The 17968-nt window shown below is 27.6% G+C and overlaps 2 protein-coding genes across 6 annotated transcripts in view; one reads left to right on the forward strand and one right to left on the reverse strand.

Annotated features, from left to right (window-relative positions):
- The window catches only part of LOC126746405 (cAMP-specific 3',5'-cyclic phosphodiesterase), a 415679-nt gene that overhangs the window by 262061 nt on the left and 135650 nt on the right, over window positions 1-17968 (reverse strand). The window lies entirely within an intron of this gene.
- LOC126746407 (short-chain dehydrogenase/reductase family 16C member 6-like) lies at window positions 11598-15692 on the forward strand. The gene is made up of 7 exons (XM_050454661.1): window positions 11598-11762; window positions 11815-11965; window positions 12025-12179; window positions 14671-14848; window positions 14901-15061; window positions 15272-15484; window positions 15540-15692. Coding segments are annotated over exons 1-7 (969 nt in total). The 5' UTR covers window positions 11598-11760; the 3' UTR covers window positions 15649-15692.

Raw genomic sequence — 17968 nt, forward strand, 5'->3', positions numbered from 1 at the left:
AAAAATAGGCTGTTTCTAACAAAAAAATTAAAACAAATAAAGTCACTGTCACTGTCACTGTCACGATTTATGTTTTTTTAGTTACTGTGGCGCGTTATAGCTCTCACACGATTAGTTACTTTATTACCTTTTATCGCGTTATTTTTGTTAGTTATTAATTGTTACTTGTTGCGTTAGTGTTAGTTCCAGTAGTCTTTATTTATTACTTTAGGTTAAGATGCTTAGACATCAATATTTTTCTAATTCGGAAATGCGAGATATGGTTTGTGTTTATGCCCAAGCAAATTACAGCGATCTAAGAGCTTGTCGACGTTATGCGCAATTGTATCCAAATAGGAGGCAGCCAGATTTTGAACTCTTTAAAAACGTTTACCAGAGACTTGGGGAAACGAGTTCATTCAAGCCAAAGCGAGATGTTGGGCGTCCAAATGGACGTTATGTGGACCAAGAAGAAGAAGTGTTAGTCCAGGTTGCTGAAGATCCAGAAATAAGTGTAAGACGGCAAGAACTGGAATTAGTGAGTTCTCAGTTTTAAGAATTTTTCATAGTGAGCGTCTTTATCCATACCATTTTACGCCAGTATAAAGTCTTTTGGAGACAGATCTTCCAGTGAGGTTAGATTTCGCTCGCTATATCCAGGAACAACAAAATCGAGATCCCCTATTTATTAATAAAATTATGTTTACGGATGAAGCGACTTTTACCCGATGGGGAATTTTAGAAACATTCATGGGAAATTGCAAATCCAAACCTCATTACTTAAAGACACTTTCAACACGAATTTAAAGTTAATATTTGATGTGGTGTTATAGACAATTTTTTTAGGACCTTACCTCCAAATCTAAACGGTGAATTATATTTAAACTTTTTAGGAACAAAACTCATTGATTATTTAGAAAATTTGCCTTTAAATCTGCGCCGAGATATGATTTTTATGCAATATGGCGCTCCTGCGCATTTTGCTAGACCCGCGAGAGAATATCTTAATGCTAATTTCAACTGGATAGGACGTGGAAGTTAAAGACCTTGGCCCGCACGAAGTCCTGATTTCAATCCATTGGATTTTTGCGTATGGGGATAAAAACCTAATAAAATTAAATTTGTCATATAAAAAAACTTCCAAATGACAAATTTAGTTAAAAACAAAAAACAACTGCTAAAGTTATAGACAAAATTAAAAAAAAATACTTAATGTTTATTTCCCTGTATCTTGGTTGCATTTCATTTTCGGACTAGGAAAATTTAACTTAACCTCATTATTTTTATGAGAGGAATCTGCTATTAAAATATTTACCATTATTAATGGGATACCCTGTATAAAAGATTAAAATTCATTTTAAAATTTAAATATTAATCTCGTAACCGTGAATTATAAAATATTGCAAATGTTAAGAATTTATTATCTTTAAAGCTTAGAATTTCATTTTCCTTATCCTAAACAATTTTTACACATTAATTTACCTTCAAATTTATGAACCCTAATCTTCTAACCTTGAAAAATTTTAAAGCCTTTGACAAATATTGAAAATCTCAAAACTTATCGTTAATCCTTAAAAAATCTTTAAATCTCAATTAAATTAAAAAATCTTAACCCTTAATATAGAGATTTTGACATTAATCTTAAAATTTTAATTCTCTAACCTTGGAAAAATTCAGGATTTTGAAAGTATCTTAAAGGTTAAAAAATCTTTAAAATACCGTTAAATTTCTTTAAATTTCAATTTCCTTAGCTTAAAAAGCTTAGCTTATCTTAATTCTAGTTCTAACTTTTGAAGCGAAATTTTTCCTTAAGTTTAAAATCCCAATCATAGCCTTAAAAATGTTAAAATTTAACTTTAAAATATTAATCTTTTAACGTAAATTAATAATAAAAATTAATATTAGCGACACCTATAAATAAATACCATAATCTTCAAGTGCCTCTTAAATTCTTGAAACTTTATTCTCCAACCTTAAAGAATATTGATACTTAAAATAAACATTTTGAAATCGATCCTAAACTCTTGAAACCTTAATCTAACCGATAACAACCATTAAAAAATTAATATGAAAAATTAACCGTAAAAAAATTAACGTAAACAATTCCAACGCTTTAATTAATCATTTTTAAATTGAATTTTTTGAAATTTCAGTTTGCCAGCCTTAAAATATTTTAAGGTTTAAGACCACTATTAAGCTACATTTGTAATTTAGCTTTAATCCTAAAATTCTCTATTTCCTAATGTTAAAAGAACTCCTAAAATAAACATTTTGAAATTGGTTCTTAAACCTCAAAAGTTTAAGTCATGTTTATAGTCTTGAACAATTTTAAGTTTAAATTAAATATTTTTCTTAAAATCTTAAAACTCTTAGCTTTAGAATCTTAATTCTAACACCTTTAAAATTTTTAAATTGAGCTTAAAATCTTAATGTATATAAGTAACCGCTAAAACTTGATCGTACTACCTAAAATTCAAATTTTCTAACCTTGAAAAAACCTAAAATACATATTGAAAATCATTGAATTTCTAAATTTTTAGAATGAATATTTTCCTTAAACCTTCAACATTTAAAAACCTAACGCTATTTTTTTTATGTTTCAATTAATCATTTTTAAATTAATATAAAAATCTTGAGGTCTTAATTTTCTTACGTTAAAAAAATTAAAATGAATACTAAGAATCTTTAATTTCTCGTTAAAACCTTCAGATTTTGATATTTTAAAATCTTAATTTTAAATATATTAAAATTTAAAAGAATAAATTCATTTTGTTAAGAAGACGATTGGTTATAAAAAACCCAACTTAAAGTCGTAAAATCCTAAAAATCCTTGAAATTTTTAAAATTTGACTTAAAATAATATTCTTAGTAATCCTTAAAATCTAAACACTTTATTAAAACCATTAGTTCGTAAATTGCTAAAATCCTATAAAAGTCAAAGAGGCATATTAAATTATCGATTATTTGTCCACAATAATAGAAGTGTGAAGCCAGTTAAGGCTGAATAGTTGCTAATTAATTTGTAACAAATTTGTTATTAGACAAAAGGAAAATTGAAAACGTTCAAAGTTTTCCCTCAAAATTATCCTAAATCCGAAAATCCAACCCCAAAAACCACCCCTCAATTAAATTTCCGTTTATCCAGGATAAAGTCAATGAAACCCCCTTGAAACTTTTAATAGCCTCGGCACCGCAAAATTATCATAAAGTTTAACTTGAAAAGCTTTTTGGATTCGATTAACATATGCCTCGAGGACAATAATTATCGCTTAAAAATTCCCTATATAGCAGCAAACAGATCCTAAATACACTTAATAACCGGACCCTAATGTAAACTAATTTCACGGCTACATCGGCTCGTGTCAAATACAAACCCGCAGACCACACACAGCTACACGAATTAGAACGCCCTTAGTTATCTCAGCTACATAAACAGCTATTTTCAGCGACATACCCGTCCTCTTTATCGCTTAGAAAAAGTCATGAACATAAGATGTATACGCTCTCCTGCTGGCAGTTTAACGCTCATAGTTTATTACTTGGAATTTGTCAATGTCCTATGTAAGAAGAAATAAGGGTTTTATGTAAGAGGGTGCATTTTTTTTATTATATATGGAATTAAATTACAAGCAATAAGGGTTGTAAGTAGGTCCCTTGTTGAGCTATAAATCTTATTGGGACGTCAGATTTTTAACGAATTTGCTTATTTTGACTGAAATATTTAAAATAATCAACTTTTATCGTTGAAAACTTTTGGTGCTTAAAATATAAATGAAAAATGTTGAGATTTATCATAAATTCGAGAAATCTAGGACTCTTAATCCTTAAAATGTTAAAACTTTTTATGTCTTAAAATACTAATCCTGAAACCGTTGAAATTTACTTAAATAATTATTCTAACGCTGAAAAATTAAGGCTTAATTAAGAATCTTAAAATTGAACTTAAAACTTAAGCATCTAAAATTAAAAACTTGCTTTTAAATCCTTGAAAATCTTTTTTTCCTTAAAAAATTAAAATCCTAGTACTAAAGCTTTTAATTTAACTTTAATTTTAGTATCTTCATGTTAAAAAATCCAAATAAAATTTCAAGGAGTTAAAAGCATGTTGCAGATTTAATCTTTAAATTTATTCGTCTTAATTATTTAAAGTTAGGAAGGATTTAAGATCCTTAATAGTAATTTTTTTAATAATATTTTTCAACATTAAAAAATTAAATTTTACGTTAATTTTTTAAGGATTTAAGATGATAAAGTTCCAGATTTTTAATTTTCCTACAAGTACCCACTTAAATTTTTAAGATGAAGACATTGATAATTTAAAACTACAAGTTAAATTTAAAGATTCTTAATATTTAAATAAAGCAATAATTTTTTAATTTAAAATTAAATTTTAAAAGATTTAATATTAAGGTTTATTTTTCAAAAAAATTATTATTTTCAATATTTTAAGATTTAAAAAAAAAATTATAATTTTATGAAGAAAGATTTTTTTGTTTCTGTTTTAACCGTTATTTATAAAATTATGAAGGATTTATCTTAAATAAAATAAAATTCAATATGTTTTATTTGAGGTTTTTAAATAAATTTCAAGGTTAGTTAAAAGGTTAAAATTGCAAAAAAATATTTTTAATATGAATAGGTTGAAAATCTTAGGACCTTTTAAGATTAATTTAAAGTATTTTTAACATAGAAGGAGATAAAATTTAAAGTTTTTTAATTTTAGGTGCAATGTTTTTAGGTGGAAGATTTTAAGAAGGAAAATTGGAGAATTTCTTCATTCAAGGTATTCAATTTTTCTCATCTCAAGCAATAAGACTTATTAATGTTACTAGTCCAAGATTTTAATTTTAAGATATTCAAGATTTTCCATTTTAAATTCTAAAATTTTTCGAGGTTGCGAAATTTAAGGATTGAATAACTTAAGGATTTAAGTTAAAATTCATAATATTTAATTTTTTAATCTTAAGCAATTTTAACATTAAGAGTCTATGGTTTTAAGGTTACAAAATTCAAAAAAAAATTATTTTAAATATTAGAATTCTTTAAGGTTAAAGAATTTAAGGGATTTAATAAAGAAAAAGTAGTGATTTTAAGAATTTAGGATAAAATGATAATAATTTTTTTACCTTAAATAATAAGATTTATCAATGTTAATAGTCTAAGATTTTAATTTAAAAATACTTAAGATTTTCCATTTTAAATTCTAGAATTTTTCGAGGTTGCGAAATTTGAGGACTGAATAACTTAAGGATTTAAGTTAAAATTCAAAATATTTAATTTTTTAATCTTAAGCATTTTAACAGTAAGAGTCTAAGGTTTTATTGTTACAAAATTCAACAAATTTTATTTTAAATGATAGAATTTTTTAAGGTTAAAGTAGAGAATTTAAGAATTTAGGATAAAATGATAATTATTTTTTTTACCTTAAAAAATAAGATTTATCAATGTTAATAGTCTAAGAATTTAATTTTAAAATATTCAAGGTTTTCCATTTTAAATTCTAACATTTTTTGAGGTTGCGAAATTTGAGGATTGAATAATTTAAGGATTTAAGTTAAAATTCAAAATATTTAATTTTTTAATCTTAAGCAATTTTACCATTAAGAGTCTAAGGTTTTAAGGTTACAAAATTCAACAAATTTTATTTTAAGTGATAGAATTTTTTAAGGTTAAAGAATTAGAGAGATTTTATAAGGGAAAAGTAGGGATTTTAAAAATTTAGAATAAAGTGATAATCAATTTTTTTACCTTAAATAATAAGATTTTATCAATGTTAAAATTTTAATGTTAAAATATTCAAGATTTTTTATTTTAAATTCTAGAATTTTTTAAGGTTGGAAAATTATAAAGATTTTAAAAAGGAAAATTTAAGGTTTAAATAACTTAAGGATTAAAGTTAAAATTCAATATATTTAATTTTTTAATCTTAAATAATGAGACTTATGAACGTTAAGTGTCTGAGGTTCTAAGGTTAATAAATTTAAGATTTTTTATTTTAAATGGTACAATTTTTAAAGGTTAAGAAATTGGAAAGTAAAAAAAACATGAAGATATTAGGAGTTTAAAATAAAATATAACAAAGTAATTTTTTTTATTTTAATCAATAAGACTTATCAAGGTTAAGAGTTTAAGGTTTTAAGGTAAATATATTCAAGATCCTAAATTTTAAATTATAAAATATTTTAAGGTTAAAAATTTGTGATTTCGAAGGTTTGCAATAATTCGTAAATCCTTAGTTTTTTCAAATTTTCCATTTCTGTTTTTTTTTAAATAAGGCGAATAAAATTTCAAGGTTCTAACATACATTTCAAGATCTTTAATTTTCATTTCAAAGGATAATATTTTATACGTTTCAAAGGTTTAAGATAAACTTCAAGATTTTGAATTTTTATTTTAAGTATTAAGATGCCTTAGGAGGGTGAGATTTTAAGGATCTAAGATAAAATCCAAGATATTAATTTTTATTACATTTATATTAAGCAAAAATATAAGAATTATTCTTTCAAAAAGTAAATTTATAATTTTTAATGGTGAAAAGTTAAAATACGTTTAAGATTTTAAGAATTTAATATATATTTTAAATTAAAATATTTTTCACACATCACATTTAATTTTAATAATTACTAAAGTTAGGAGAATAAGATTTCAAGGTCCTAACCTAATCCCTTAATGCCTGGTTTTAATATTAAGATCGTAATATAATTTAAATCGTAAATAATTTAAAATTTTATAAATTTAAGAATTTTTAATTTATATTTAAATTCTTATATTTTCTTACATTAGGAGCTACTTCAAGCAAATTTCAATGATTTGAACCTAATGAAACTAGATTAATTTAAAAACGTTAACACACTGATAAAAATGGTAGTAATATTAACTAATTAGTCATGTACATTTCACATAATATCTTAAGTAATAATATTGTTATGTGATATATTAGGTAAAATTTTTAGAATCTCCGGTTTTACAGTTGATATTGCGTATTTTGTATTTTACATTTCAAAACTACATCTTAAAGTTAAATTTTCCCGTATAAACTATGTGAATAAATAATTCACATACCAAATAATGTATTAAAAATTACAGGTTATATTATGTACTTCTCTTTTTACATGAAACATAATGTCTGAAATTATTTAAAAAACGACTTTAAATGCCTGTGAAAAAATAAGAATTTTATAGCTTTAAGTGCCTAAAATTAATTAACATGTGAAAAACTAAAAAATTGCTTTAACTATTTAAAATTGAAATAAAATGACTTCAAATGCCTGGTAGAAATGAAAAATTTAATGGCATGTGTTTGGATTTTTTTTCAATAGCTTCAACTGCCTAAAATAAAAAGAAAATGACTTCAATTCAAGCTTAAAAAACTGATAAATCTAATGATTTTAAGTATCTAAAATTAATTAAAAATTAACTTGGAATGCCTGTGAAATACTAAGAAATTGCTTTAACTGTTTAAAATTCAAAAAAGATGACTTCAAGTGCCTAGTAAAAATAAAAAAATTAACAGCTTTAAGTGCCTGAAATTTGTTTTTCAATTGCTTCAACTGCTTAGAATTAAAAAATAGATGACTTAAAATGCCTAGAAAAATGATAAATCTAATGGTCATGAGTGTCTGAAATTAATTGAAAAACGACTTGGAAGGCCTGTGAAAAACTGAGAAATTGCTTTATAAAATTCAAATAAAATGACTTCAAATGCCTGGTAGAACTGAAAAATTTAACAGCTTAAAGTGCCTGAAATTTGTTTTTTAATTGCTTTAACTACGTAGAATTGAAAGAAAATGACTTTGAATGCCTGAAAAAACTGATAAATCTAAAGGCTCTTAAATTAATAGAAATAAAGATCTGGAGTGCTTGGAGAAAAAAAAGAAATTGCTTTAACCACTCAAAGTTAGGACAAAATGACTTCAAATGCCTGGTAAAAAGGAAAAATGTAACAGCTTTAAGTGCCTGAAGTTTATTTTTAAATTCCTTTAACTACGTAGAATTGAAAGAAAATGACTTCGAATGCCTGAAAAAACCGATCAAACCTAAAGGCTTTAAGGGTCGTAAATTAATAGAAATAAAGACTTGGAATGTTTGACGGAAATAAAAAAATTAATGACTTTAAGTGACTGAAATTTGTTGATTGTCTAAAATAAATTAAAAAACGACTTTAAATGCCTGTGAAAAAAATAAGAAATTGCTTCAATTGCTTAGGCGAAATGACTTTAAAACACCTGAAAGAAATGAAAATTGAACATTGAACCATTTGACAGCTTCGGAGATACTTTCAAAGTCTGCATGGCTAGTTATTTTATCTGTAACTTAAAGCATCCAAAAGAAATAACTACGTTATTAGAACTAGTTCAAAGAATGTTTTTTTGAAAAATTGATCCAAATTCTAGATCAAAATCCAAAAAAGTCAATCCCACAAAGAGAAAAGTATTTAATTTCATAAATAAATATAACAACAAGTTAAGTATTTTGCCATAATGTTTACAATTAACTAATAGTGATGATAACTTAATATTGATTTTTTTTGTAGATATATCCTTAAATTTAGGTAATTTTTTTCATGTTTTTGCAACATTGAAATATTTAAGTTATATCTTATAATTTATATGTATAATTTTCAGTTTAAGTTTTGTTAGGTTAAAATCTTTAACTTTTAAGTTTTTGTTAACATACCTGTTAATTTCCTAAAAAAAAACCTGGAAAATAATAATCTGGTTTAAGTATTTTCTATTTTTTTTAACCTGTTATATTACAAGATCAAGGTAATTTTACATTACATTATATTACATTATCCTTCTTGTGAGTTTACTTGGGAATTATACTGAATATACCATGTTAAAATTACATAACCTATACAGTATATTGACATAGATATTTTACATAGCCTATTATGTATATATTAAAATGTACATATGCAATGAAATTTTAATTAATATGTTATGGTAACAAAATTGCCAACGTAATAATATGGAAATTTACAATGTGCTTTTTATCGGTGCAGCTTAAAATCTTAGGATCCATTTAAAAAAACAATTAATTAAAAGTTCATTTGAAGGTTTTCATAAAATATCACAACGATTAATATTTTTTCATTTAATTTTTTTAAAATTTCTATCAAACGTACTACACAAACATTTGTCAAACACGTACCGGACATATTCCACCATCAATCAAGATTCCAACAACTCGTAAAAACCATTCTTCAAACGCTATTTTCTTTCAATTATAACAGGAAGGAAATGTTATGGTACCGAACGAATTTGTACTCGCTCGCTCCCATAAGTACCGGCGTAACACGAACTCCTAATACGAATGCTACCGCTGCCTTATAGTCCATAAACGAGAATTCCACTTTAAAAGTTCATGGGAAACGGATAAAAATACTTGGGTAATTAACCTAACACTCGCTATATAAAAATGGACTTTTTACTGTTTTTTTTACCCCATTTAGGGGGAGCAAAAACTGTGCCAATTACACGAAAATTACACCCCACTACTATATATCTCATATATAAATCGTAACATCTGTTTCCTCCCTATACTCGTTTTATTAATTGGCAATTGCTGAATGAAGTGGCGGTGATTCGCCCCCGGGGGGGTTGTAGCGGCAAATGGAAATCGAAAATGAAATTTGTCCAGAGGGTGTAAAGGGATGAATCGGAAATGCACTAAATAGGGTTAATAGGGTGTAAAGTTTGTTTTTGGTATAGTGCCGTATAACCAAAAACTGCTTTTGATAATATAGAAAAATACAAAAATATGCTGCCTTGTTTAATAAAAAAAAATGATAATAAAAAATTATTTACTTACGTGCTTCCATGCTTAAATACTGAAGAAACTTACCTGAAAAAAAAATGCGTTAATTAAAATTTTAATAGGAGAAAGAAGAGCCTACAAAATAACCCTTTCAAGTTATATTATAACCACCCTATATATTTCTATTAAAAATCTACAATCCTGGAAACCGTAACTTTCCCAATACGCGAGGAAAACTAACAATAAAAATACAAAATGTTACCGTTTAATTTAAAATCTAATTTGCCTTTGTGTTATCGTAGGAGAACAATAACAGAGTGTTTATTTAACCGCAATAATAATTATTTCCCGGGCATTATTGGCCTGGATATGTGTGTGTATGTATATATGGAGGCTAGAGCGTGCAACTGTTATTGACTGACGTCACGCGTGTCGTTGTTATCCCTAAGGAAAATCTGGAAACTGTCTGGAATAACAACGGTTTGTTTGTTTGTTCTTGGGTGACGCACATCATGTTGTTATTTTTTATATGAAGAGTTTTTATATGAGCGTCATTTTTTATTAAATTAAATAATCTGTTACAAAATAAAACAGTTTGAAGATCACTCTCGGTATTTAATGCTCATTTGCCTAAATTTAAATGGAAACTTATAAAAGGCTCCTTCGCCATTAAGTCAGGAATAGGCGCACAGCGACATCGCTTGTAAAGCAATGAGAGTACGTAACATACTGAGCACTAAATCAATATTTATAATAATTAAAGATAATTTCAATATAAAATCAATTTTTCCATTTGCAATTCATAGCTCTCTTATAGGCAGAGATTTTGCATCTTTAAGGCCTATTTTTGGGCTTAAAAACGAGGTAAAAAAATGGCCTTTTTCCGAATTTTCAAAGTGCTCTCAATTACTTGGTTTTGCTTGAATCTCGTTAAAACCCGGTGTTTTTGTGATGCAGGTGATGAGAATAAGCCGTTTGTATAGTTAGTTCAATTAAAAAAAAATCAATTTTTGGTGAAAAAAATTCGATACGGGGGGGTATACCCGCAAACTGAAAAATCCCAAACTTTGAAGGTCGATATCTCGGCTTCTAATGGTAATATCGAAATAATTTTAACGGTTTTGTCTTAGTTTCGTCCTTCTGAATCCAACAAAACCATCCGTAAGATTATAGCTTTTATATTAACTGAGATGTTGCATTTTTCGACCCAATTTTCGGGTTTAAAAACGAGGTAAAAAAATTGCCTTTTTCTGAATGTCCAAAGTGCTCTTATTCCCTTAGTTTTGCTCGATTTTCATTATAACCCGGTGTTTTTATGATGTAGGCGTTTTTTTTAATATATCTTAAAAAAAATCGGTGAAAAAAATACATGCTCGAAAATTGTAATATGATGAAATGATATGAAATATTATATATTGACAACTCATTGGCTACTGAAAAAAAATATGGGTAAATATGTGAAAAATTACATCATCTAATTCTATTCTATTCTATTATTTATAATCATCTATAATTACTTTTATATATTATATAAGTAGACATCTAGAAACCTATAGTATAGATTTTAAAAATATAAGGTTACAGGGAATCTTATAACGCAAATATGGAGAAATATAGTTGGTTAGAAGTATTGCTTATAAAAAGTCTTTATTATTGATTCAGAATTATAATAAGAACTATCTAAAAAAGCATCTGGTTTGATATTTTTTTAAATTTCATATCACGTACTCCTCCACTGTGTATACTTGTGTTAATATGATATATTTATTAAACATGCTTGGCTGGTTGCACTATAAAACCTGCATATATTTTATCTACAATTTTTTTTAATGTTATATAAGCCGAGGCTTAAGATTATTTGAATCAAAACAACGTTTATTTATTATAATTTTTAATGAATAGTTCCTTATCTTAAAAGTTAAATTTATGTTCCCTTATCATTTGACTTGATCCATATTTTATCATTCATTGATCCTCGAATCGTACTCGCGTTAACAAGTATCGGTTACACACACGATAAAAATGTACGTAATTTGACAAAAGAGTCATAATTTTTTTAAAAAACTTCTCTTCCAGGGACTCCAAAGAACTTTTACTGGATGGAATCAACTGCATCCTTAAATTCTTATTCTTCTTTTTCGTACTCTTACCATACTTCTACTTCGAGGCATTGATCAACAAATTCACCAAAAAAGTACCCAAATCGGTCAAAGGAGAAATCGTACTGGTAAGTAAATCGACTTAAGTTAACTTCGTGATTTATGATAATTTATTTTATAATTGTAGATCACCGGCACTGGTCATGGCATAGGAAAACTATTGGCAAAAAAATATGCCAAAGAGGGAGCCACTGTGGTGTGTTGGGACATGAACGAGGAACTTAACAATAAAACCATCGAGGAAATTAAGCAGCTTGGATATCCCAATGTATATGGGTATAAGTAAGTTAGAAATCCTGGATTATTATCTTCTTTAAAAAAGTATGAGGTCCTTTACCAGGAAATCCTTGATTTTCCAGGTCTAGATTGGGCCGAATAAAGAAAAAAAGCATTAGCAGTTTCTTTCTTACTTTGTCTCACAACATTTTCCTACTTGGTTAGTTTTATATGCATTACAGTCACTTATTAGCAAGAGATATATTGATTTCTTCAGTTGGCTTCTTGATTCATTTTCCTGGATTTTCATACTATTTAGGAAAATTAAAGTTTCCTTCCAGGCTTTCCTTTTGTGCAAGATTTCTTCCAGGAACCACTTTTCTCTCTGTTTATCTCATTCTTTTGTTATTCATAGCTATTTTCTTTCTCTCATTTTCATAAAATTTCTTCAAGTTACCTTCGAAAGTATTATCTTTCTTTTTTTTGCTCCTTTTTATGGTTATTAGGTTTTTCTTATTTTATTGTCTCTCTTTTTCATATTGCTTTAAATAATCTTAATCTTAAAAATTATTCTCTTGCTTCTCTTATCTATCCTATCATCCTGTTTTATGACAACATTGCTTTTTTATCGAGTTTCCTTTGCAATATTTTCTTCTTTGTCTGATGTGAGTTTTTACTATTTTATTATCTCTCTTCCTCCTACTACATTCAGGGAACTTAAACATTTTTTTTTAACCTTCTACTTGCTGTCCTAATTTTTTCCTTGTGACTTTTCTTGCTTATTTCACTCTTTTTCACGATGTTTTGGTTGGACTGACTGAAGTTTAATAAATTTTTCTCTCTCTAGCAGCCTTCTTTGCCTTATTATACAATGTCAATGGTCTTCGCACTCACTCACTCCTTCCTTTTCATCTATTTTCTACCAACCTTAATGTTTGTTTTTTCTGAGTGAATCTGAGAAAGAGAGAATAAATTCTTCATCTTCTTTATTATTTTCATCGTCTTATTTTAAAATATTTAATTGTATGTAAGTTATAAATACTGGAGAGTCTTCCTTAAGAGCATAAGGTCCCAATCCTGGGTTTTCTGGATTCAAGCAGTTTAGGATAAATGAAAATAAAAGAGCATTAGCAAGTTCTTTCTTACCAATTTTTTCTTCTTTGGTTCATCATCTCTCTCAGACTCATTACAGTTACGTATTAGCAAGAGATGCGTTCATTCCTTTCGTTGGTAGTTTCTTTTATTAATTTCGTGGTTGATGATGCCTAATAAACAGAAAACATTGAAATTTTTTCTAGGCTTTCCTGGATTTTCTCTAGGAATTATTTTTCTAGCTCTTCATTTATTTTAAGCCTCTTGTATGCCCCAAAAATCTTCTATCTTCTACTCTTCTGTGGTATATAGATCACTAGATATCTATTCTCTTTCTCTTTTCATTGTATTTCTTAAAATTCCTTTTTTTTGCTTGCTCATCTCTTTTCTTTACACTGGTACAAATTGCCTTGGAAATTATTCTTTTTCTCCTTTTATTTATCTGCTCTTCCTAATTCTTCTTCACGTCGGTTTCTTATAAAGTTTCATGCTCAGTATTTCCTTTTCTGTCTTGACTATTTTTTTCAGAATCTTGAAAAATTACGACTTTTTTTCTTGATTCATCATCAATTCTCTCTCTCAGTTGCATTACTGTCGCTTATTAGTAAGAGATGCCTTCATTTATTGATTAGTCTTTTTTATTAATATTCTTGGTTTCTAATATTATCTAGAAAAAATTGAAACTTTCTTCCAGGCATTCCTGGAAGAACCTTTTTTGCAAGAATTTTTCCAGAATTTACTTTCCTTCATCTGTATTTATTTTTTTTTTAATCTTCACTTTCATATTGCTTATAGATGTTCTCTTTCTCTTTTGAATGTGTTTTATCAAGTTCCTTTGAGTTGTCTTTCTTTTTCTTGATTGATCTTTATCTTTTTCATTGTTTGATCATCTCTCTTTTTCACATTGTTTACATTGGTACAAACCATCTTGAAAATTATCCTTTTTCTCCTTTTATCTAGTTTTTCGTATTGATTCTTCTTCACGCTGGTTTCTCGTCATGTTTTGTTTTCAATGATTTCTTTCCCGTCATCATTTCTCTTCTTCGCTTCTTTTATTCTTTCTCTTCGTCTGATGCCAGTTCTTCTTATTTCATTGTCTCTCTTCTTCATATTACTTGAAGGAGGCATCAAAAACCTACTTTTTCTCTCTCTATCTCTTAATATTTTGCGTCCAACTTCTTGCTGTTTTTGTCCTGTCCTTATTTTTTTCTTTGTGATTTTTACTAATCATTTCACTCTTTTTCATTACGTTATATTTGAACTAATTAAATTTTTTTATATTTTTCTCTCTTTGCCTGTTCTACTTTTTGTGCTTTACATCTATTTCTTACTCACTTTAATGTTTTTTTTTCCTAAGGGAGAGAGAAAGCGAGTGTTCTTCTTTAACATCATAATCATCATCAATGAATGCATTACTATCATCATCTTCATCTACACTATTTTCATTATCTTCTTTCTCTTTTAGGGTAGATGTATCAAACAGAGAAAACGTAATGCAAACGGCCCAAAAGGTGCGCGATCAAGTCGGCGACGTGACGATATTAATAAACAACGCAGGCGTAATGCCCCACCACTCGTTCCTGGATCACACCGAGCAGGAAATCAGGAAAATAATGGACGTTAACATAATGGGAAACTTCTGGGTAAAACTCTTCTTTTCATTAACTTAACGGTCTTTACTACTGCTATTTTCAGACCATCCAAGCATTTTTACCCGCAATGAAGAAGAATAATAAAGGGCATATCGTCGCGTTATCCTCAATGGCCGGTAGATTAGGGCTAATTAACCTGGTTCCTTATAATGCTTCCAAATTTGCCGTCAGGGGGCTTATGGAAGGGTTGCAGGAAGAATTCAGGTAAGAATTTATAATATCAGCGAATAATAATAAGGTTATCAGTAATAAGTCACTTGATAAGGTTATCTTGGTTTATTTTTGCTAAATAGATAAGGTTAGTTGCATATATGTTTTGCTTTATATGATTCAATTTAAAATACACTTGAGGAGGGTCAACACTTTGAAATAATATTATTAGTCCCTGGAATGTTTTTATTATTTTTTTTTAAGGCGGATTCCTAATAATCATGTACATTTCACCACGATCTACCCTTATATGGTGGACACCGGTTTATGTAAAAACGTGGAAATTACCCATCCATCATTGACCTCAATGTTAAAACCCGAGTATGTGTGCGAGGAAGTTTTCTTGGCACAAACCCTTAACAAAACGCACGTGAGGTTGGACAAATTGGTGGAAATATTGGGTAGTTTGAAGGAAATGTATGCGATTTATTAATTTTTAATGTATTTTATTTATTTATTTGTATGTTTTCAGGTATATACCGACCAGGGCAGGCGATTACTTATCGGATAACTTTAAGACCGATTTGCTCTCCGATTTGGAGACCGACAAAAACGGACTGGAAACCAACAAAACTAAATAATTTTTTTTATAAATTATTTAAAAAATAAACGATTATTAAGATTGGTTCGCCATCTAGTTGTTCGCAGTAAAACTACTGCAATATTCCCGCCATTTTTGTTTGTCGAGAAACCTCCTTGGGAAAACCAAGCTTTTGGGCGGAAGTATGGAAAATCGCCAATAGCTGGCGGTATCAGTATGAATTTTCTTTTATTGGGAAAATAAAAGATTTTTTTGTAACAAATATTTGGCACTTAGAAGTTGAATTTAGCATATATATATGGTCAGTAAATTGCCATAAATTAAGCTTTTATTTGAAAAAAGAAGGATGAAATTTAAACGAAGCTTTAACTTAACATAAGTTTATTATAGCCAAAAGATAAGCAGTTATATACGGTATTTACTGGATGTAACTTTAGAAGAAGTAGGGTAAAAATATTTAAATTTCTGTCGAGTACTTGGTTCTAATAAGTAAAGAACCTTGGGCTAACAAAGTAGCAAAAATAGCTTATTATTGGTCACTTTTTACTGATTATAATTAATTTTTTAAATTAATTACAATCATGGCCATTATTGGACGATACTGGCGATATAAATATTTTAAAATTCTTGGTTAAAATCGCATTTTTTTAATTTATTAAGACATAACCAGTTTAAAAAGTAAATTTAATGATAATTTTCTGCATTTTATTATAATATCCTTTACAACCGTATCATCAGCAAACAATTTTACATGGCAAACGTTAACTAAATTGTTTATTTATATAAAATAAAAATACTAAATGTTGCTTAAATATGATTTAAATGACATTAAAAATTCCCCCTATCTAGTTACTATAAAAAACTCATATATATTAATAAAGACTGACTTCACATGAATGACTGGATGACTGATTTGAGCCTAAAATGTTATAACAGTGTTTTTATACTTGTTTCTTTACGGTTAAATAGTTAGAGTTATTGTTCAAAATTTTCCAAGTAATTTAGGTCGTTTTTAAGGTGTTTCAAATGCCTGGAATAGTTATTTAATGTTTTCCAGGCAGTTGAGATAATTTTTTTCCATTTTCCAGGCAGTTGAAATGGGATTTCAGGTAGTTTAAGCTCCTGAAGTAAGTAGCTTAGGATTTATCTTTTTTAATGATCACTAATTGGCTATATTTCAAATTTATTAATTAAAATAATAGAACTCATAGCAATTTTTTAATATTTTTAGGTTAATTATTTTTGGGTGAATATTTGTGATTTTTTGGTAGAAAATAGTGAAATAACTCTAGTTATAAGGTACCGAAATAAGTCTAAAAAATTGCTCTTTTATGGGTTGTCATAAAATGATTATTTCTAGATTAATTAAAACTGTGGCTAAAATATGACACATTATTTTTTGTAGTCCAAAGAAAGTTTGAATTGCGATTTACTGACTTAAAATGTGAGCTTTTTTGCTTAAAAAAAAATCAAAGTACGAATTTTTGGGTTAAAATCAGCTTTTTGGACATAATTTTAAATGATTATTTAGTGACCTATAATTTTAGTTTTATTGCTTAAAAGAAATGAAATTATGACCTTAATTCTTTGGCCATATTTAAAAGGTGATAAAACTAAAATGAATTTTTCTGAGTTTTTAGCTCAAAATCAGTTTTTTTGACATAATTTTAAATGATTATTTACTGACCTAATATTTTAGATTTATTGCTTAAAGAAAACCTAATTATGACTTAAATTCTTGGGCTAAAATAAGTTTTTTTGATGTAAATAATAAATAATATCTTTATTTAGCAAAAAGCTACATTCAATAAAAACATAAATGAAAAATAAACTAAAAATGTGTACGTAGACCTCATAATCTCAAATTGTATCGAAGAGGCTCGACTAGAGTCTCAAGAACTCTAGTTGGAACCGTTCTCATAAATCTTGCGATGCTTAGGCATACGAGGCATTGCAACTAGATAGAAATTCAGTTTTATCCGAGTTTTTTTCTCTACGGCCACTCGAAGGATATCTTCATATGTCAGAAGAAATTTACCGATAGATGAATAGATCCAGTATGACATCTTATAAGAAAAGTGAATAGAAAAATAATATTAGCCTCCAAGTACAACATCTGATTGTTGTTTCCTCGATTTAGTTACTACAAATCTCCTATAGAGACACCTCTTCAGTGAAATGCAATGAAATACATCAAAGATTTTGAAAAGATCACAAAAAATTGACCACAAAAGATTTCTCCTCAAAGTCCTGACTGTATAATCACAAAGCATTTCCACGGCTTCTGTAGTTAACCTGCTTTCCTAGAATCCAAATTGCAATAAAAATAGACTTGCATTCAAAGTATGCGTAGAGTAAGC

The sequence above is a fragment of the Anthonomus grandis genome, chromosome 17, assembly GCF_022605725.1.
Source record: "Anthonomus grandis grandis chromosome 17, icAntGran1.3, whole genome shotgun sequence".
Lineage (NCBI taxonomy): Eukaryota > Metazoa > Arthropoda > Insecta > Coleoptera > Curculionidae > Anthonomus > Anthonomus grandis.

Coding starts and splice junctions, on each gene's coding strand:
- LOC126746407 (XM_050454661.1), top strand. Junction 12,180..14,670: donor CCCAATGTATATGGGTATAA/GTAAGTTAGAAA, acceptor TTTCTCTTTTAG/GGTAGATGTATCAAACAGAG. Junction 15,485..15,539: donor TTGGGTAGTTTGAAGGAAAT/GTATGCGATTTA, acceptor GTATGTTTTCAG/GTATATACCGACCAGGGCAG.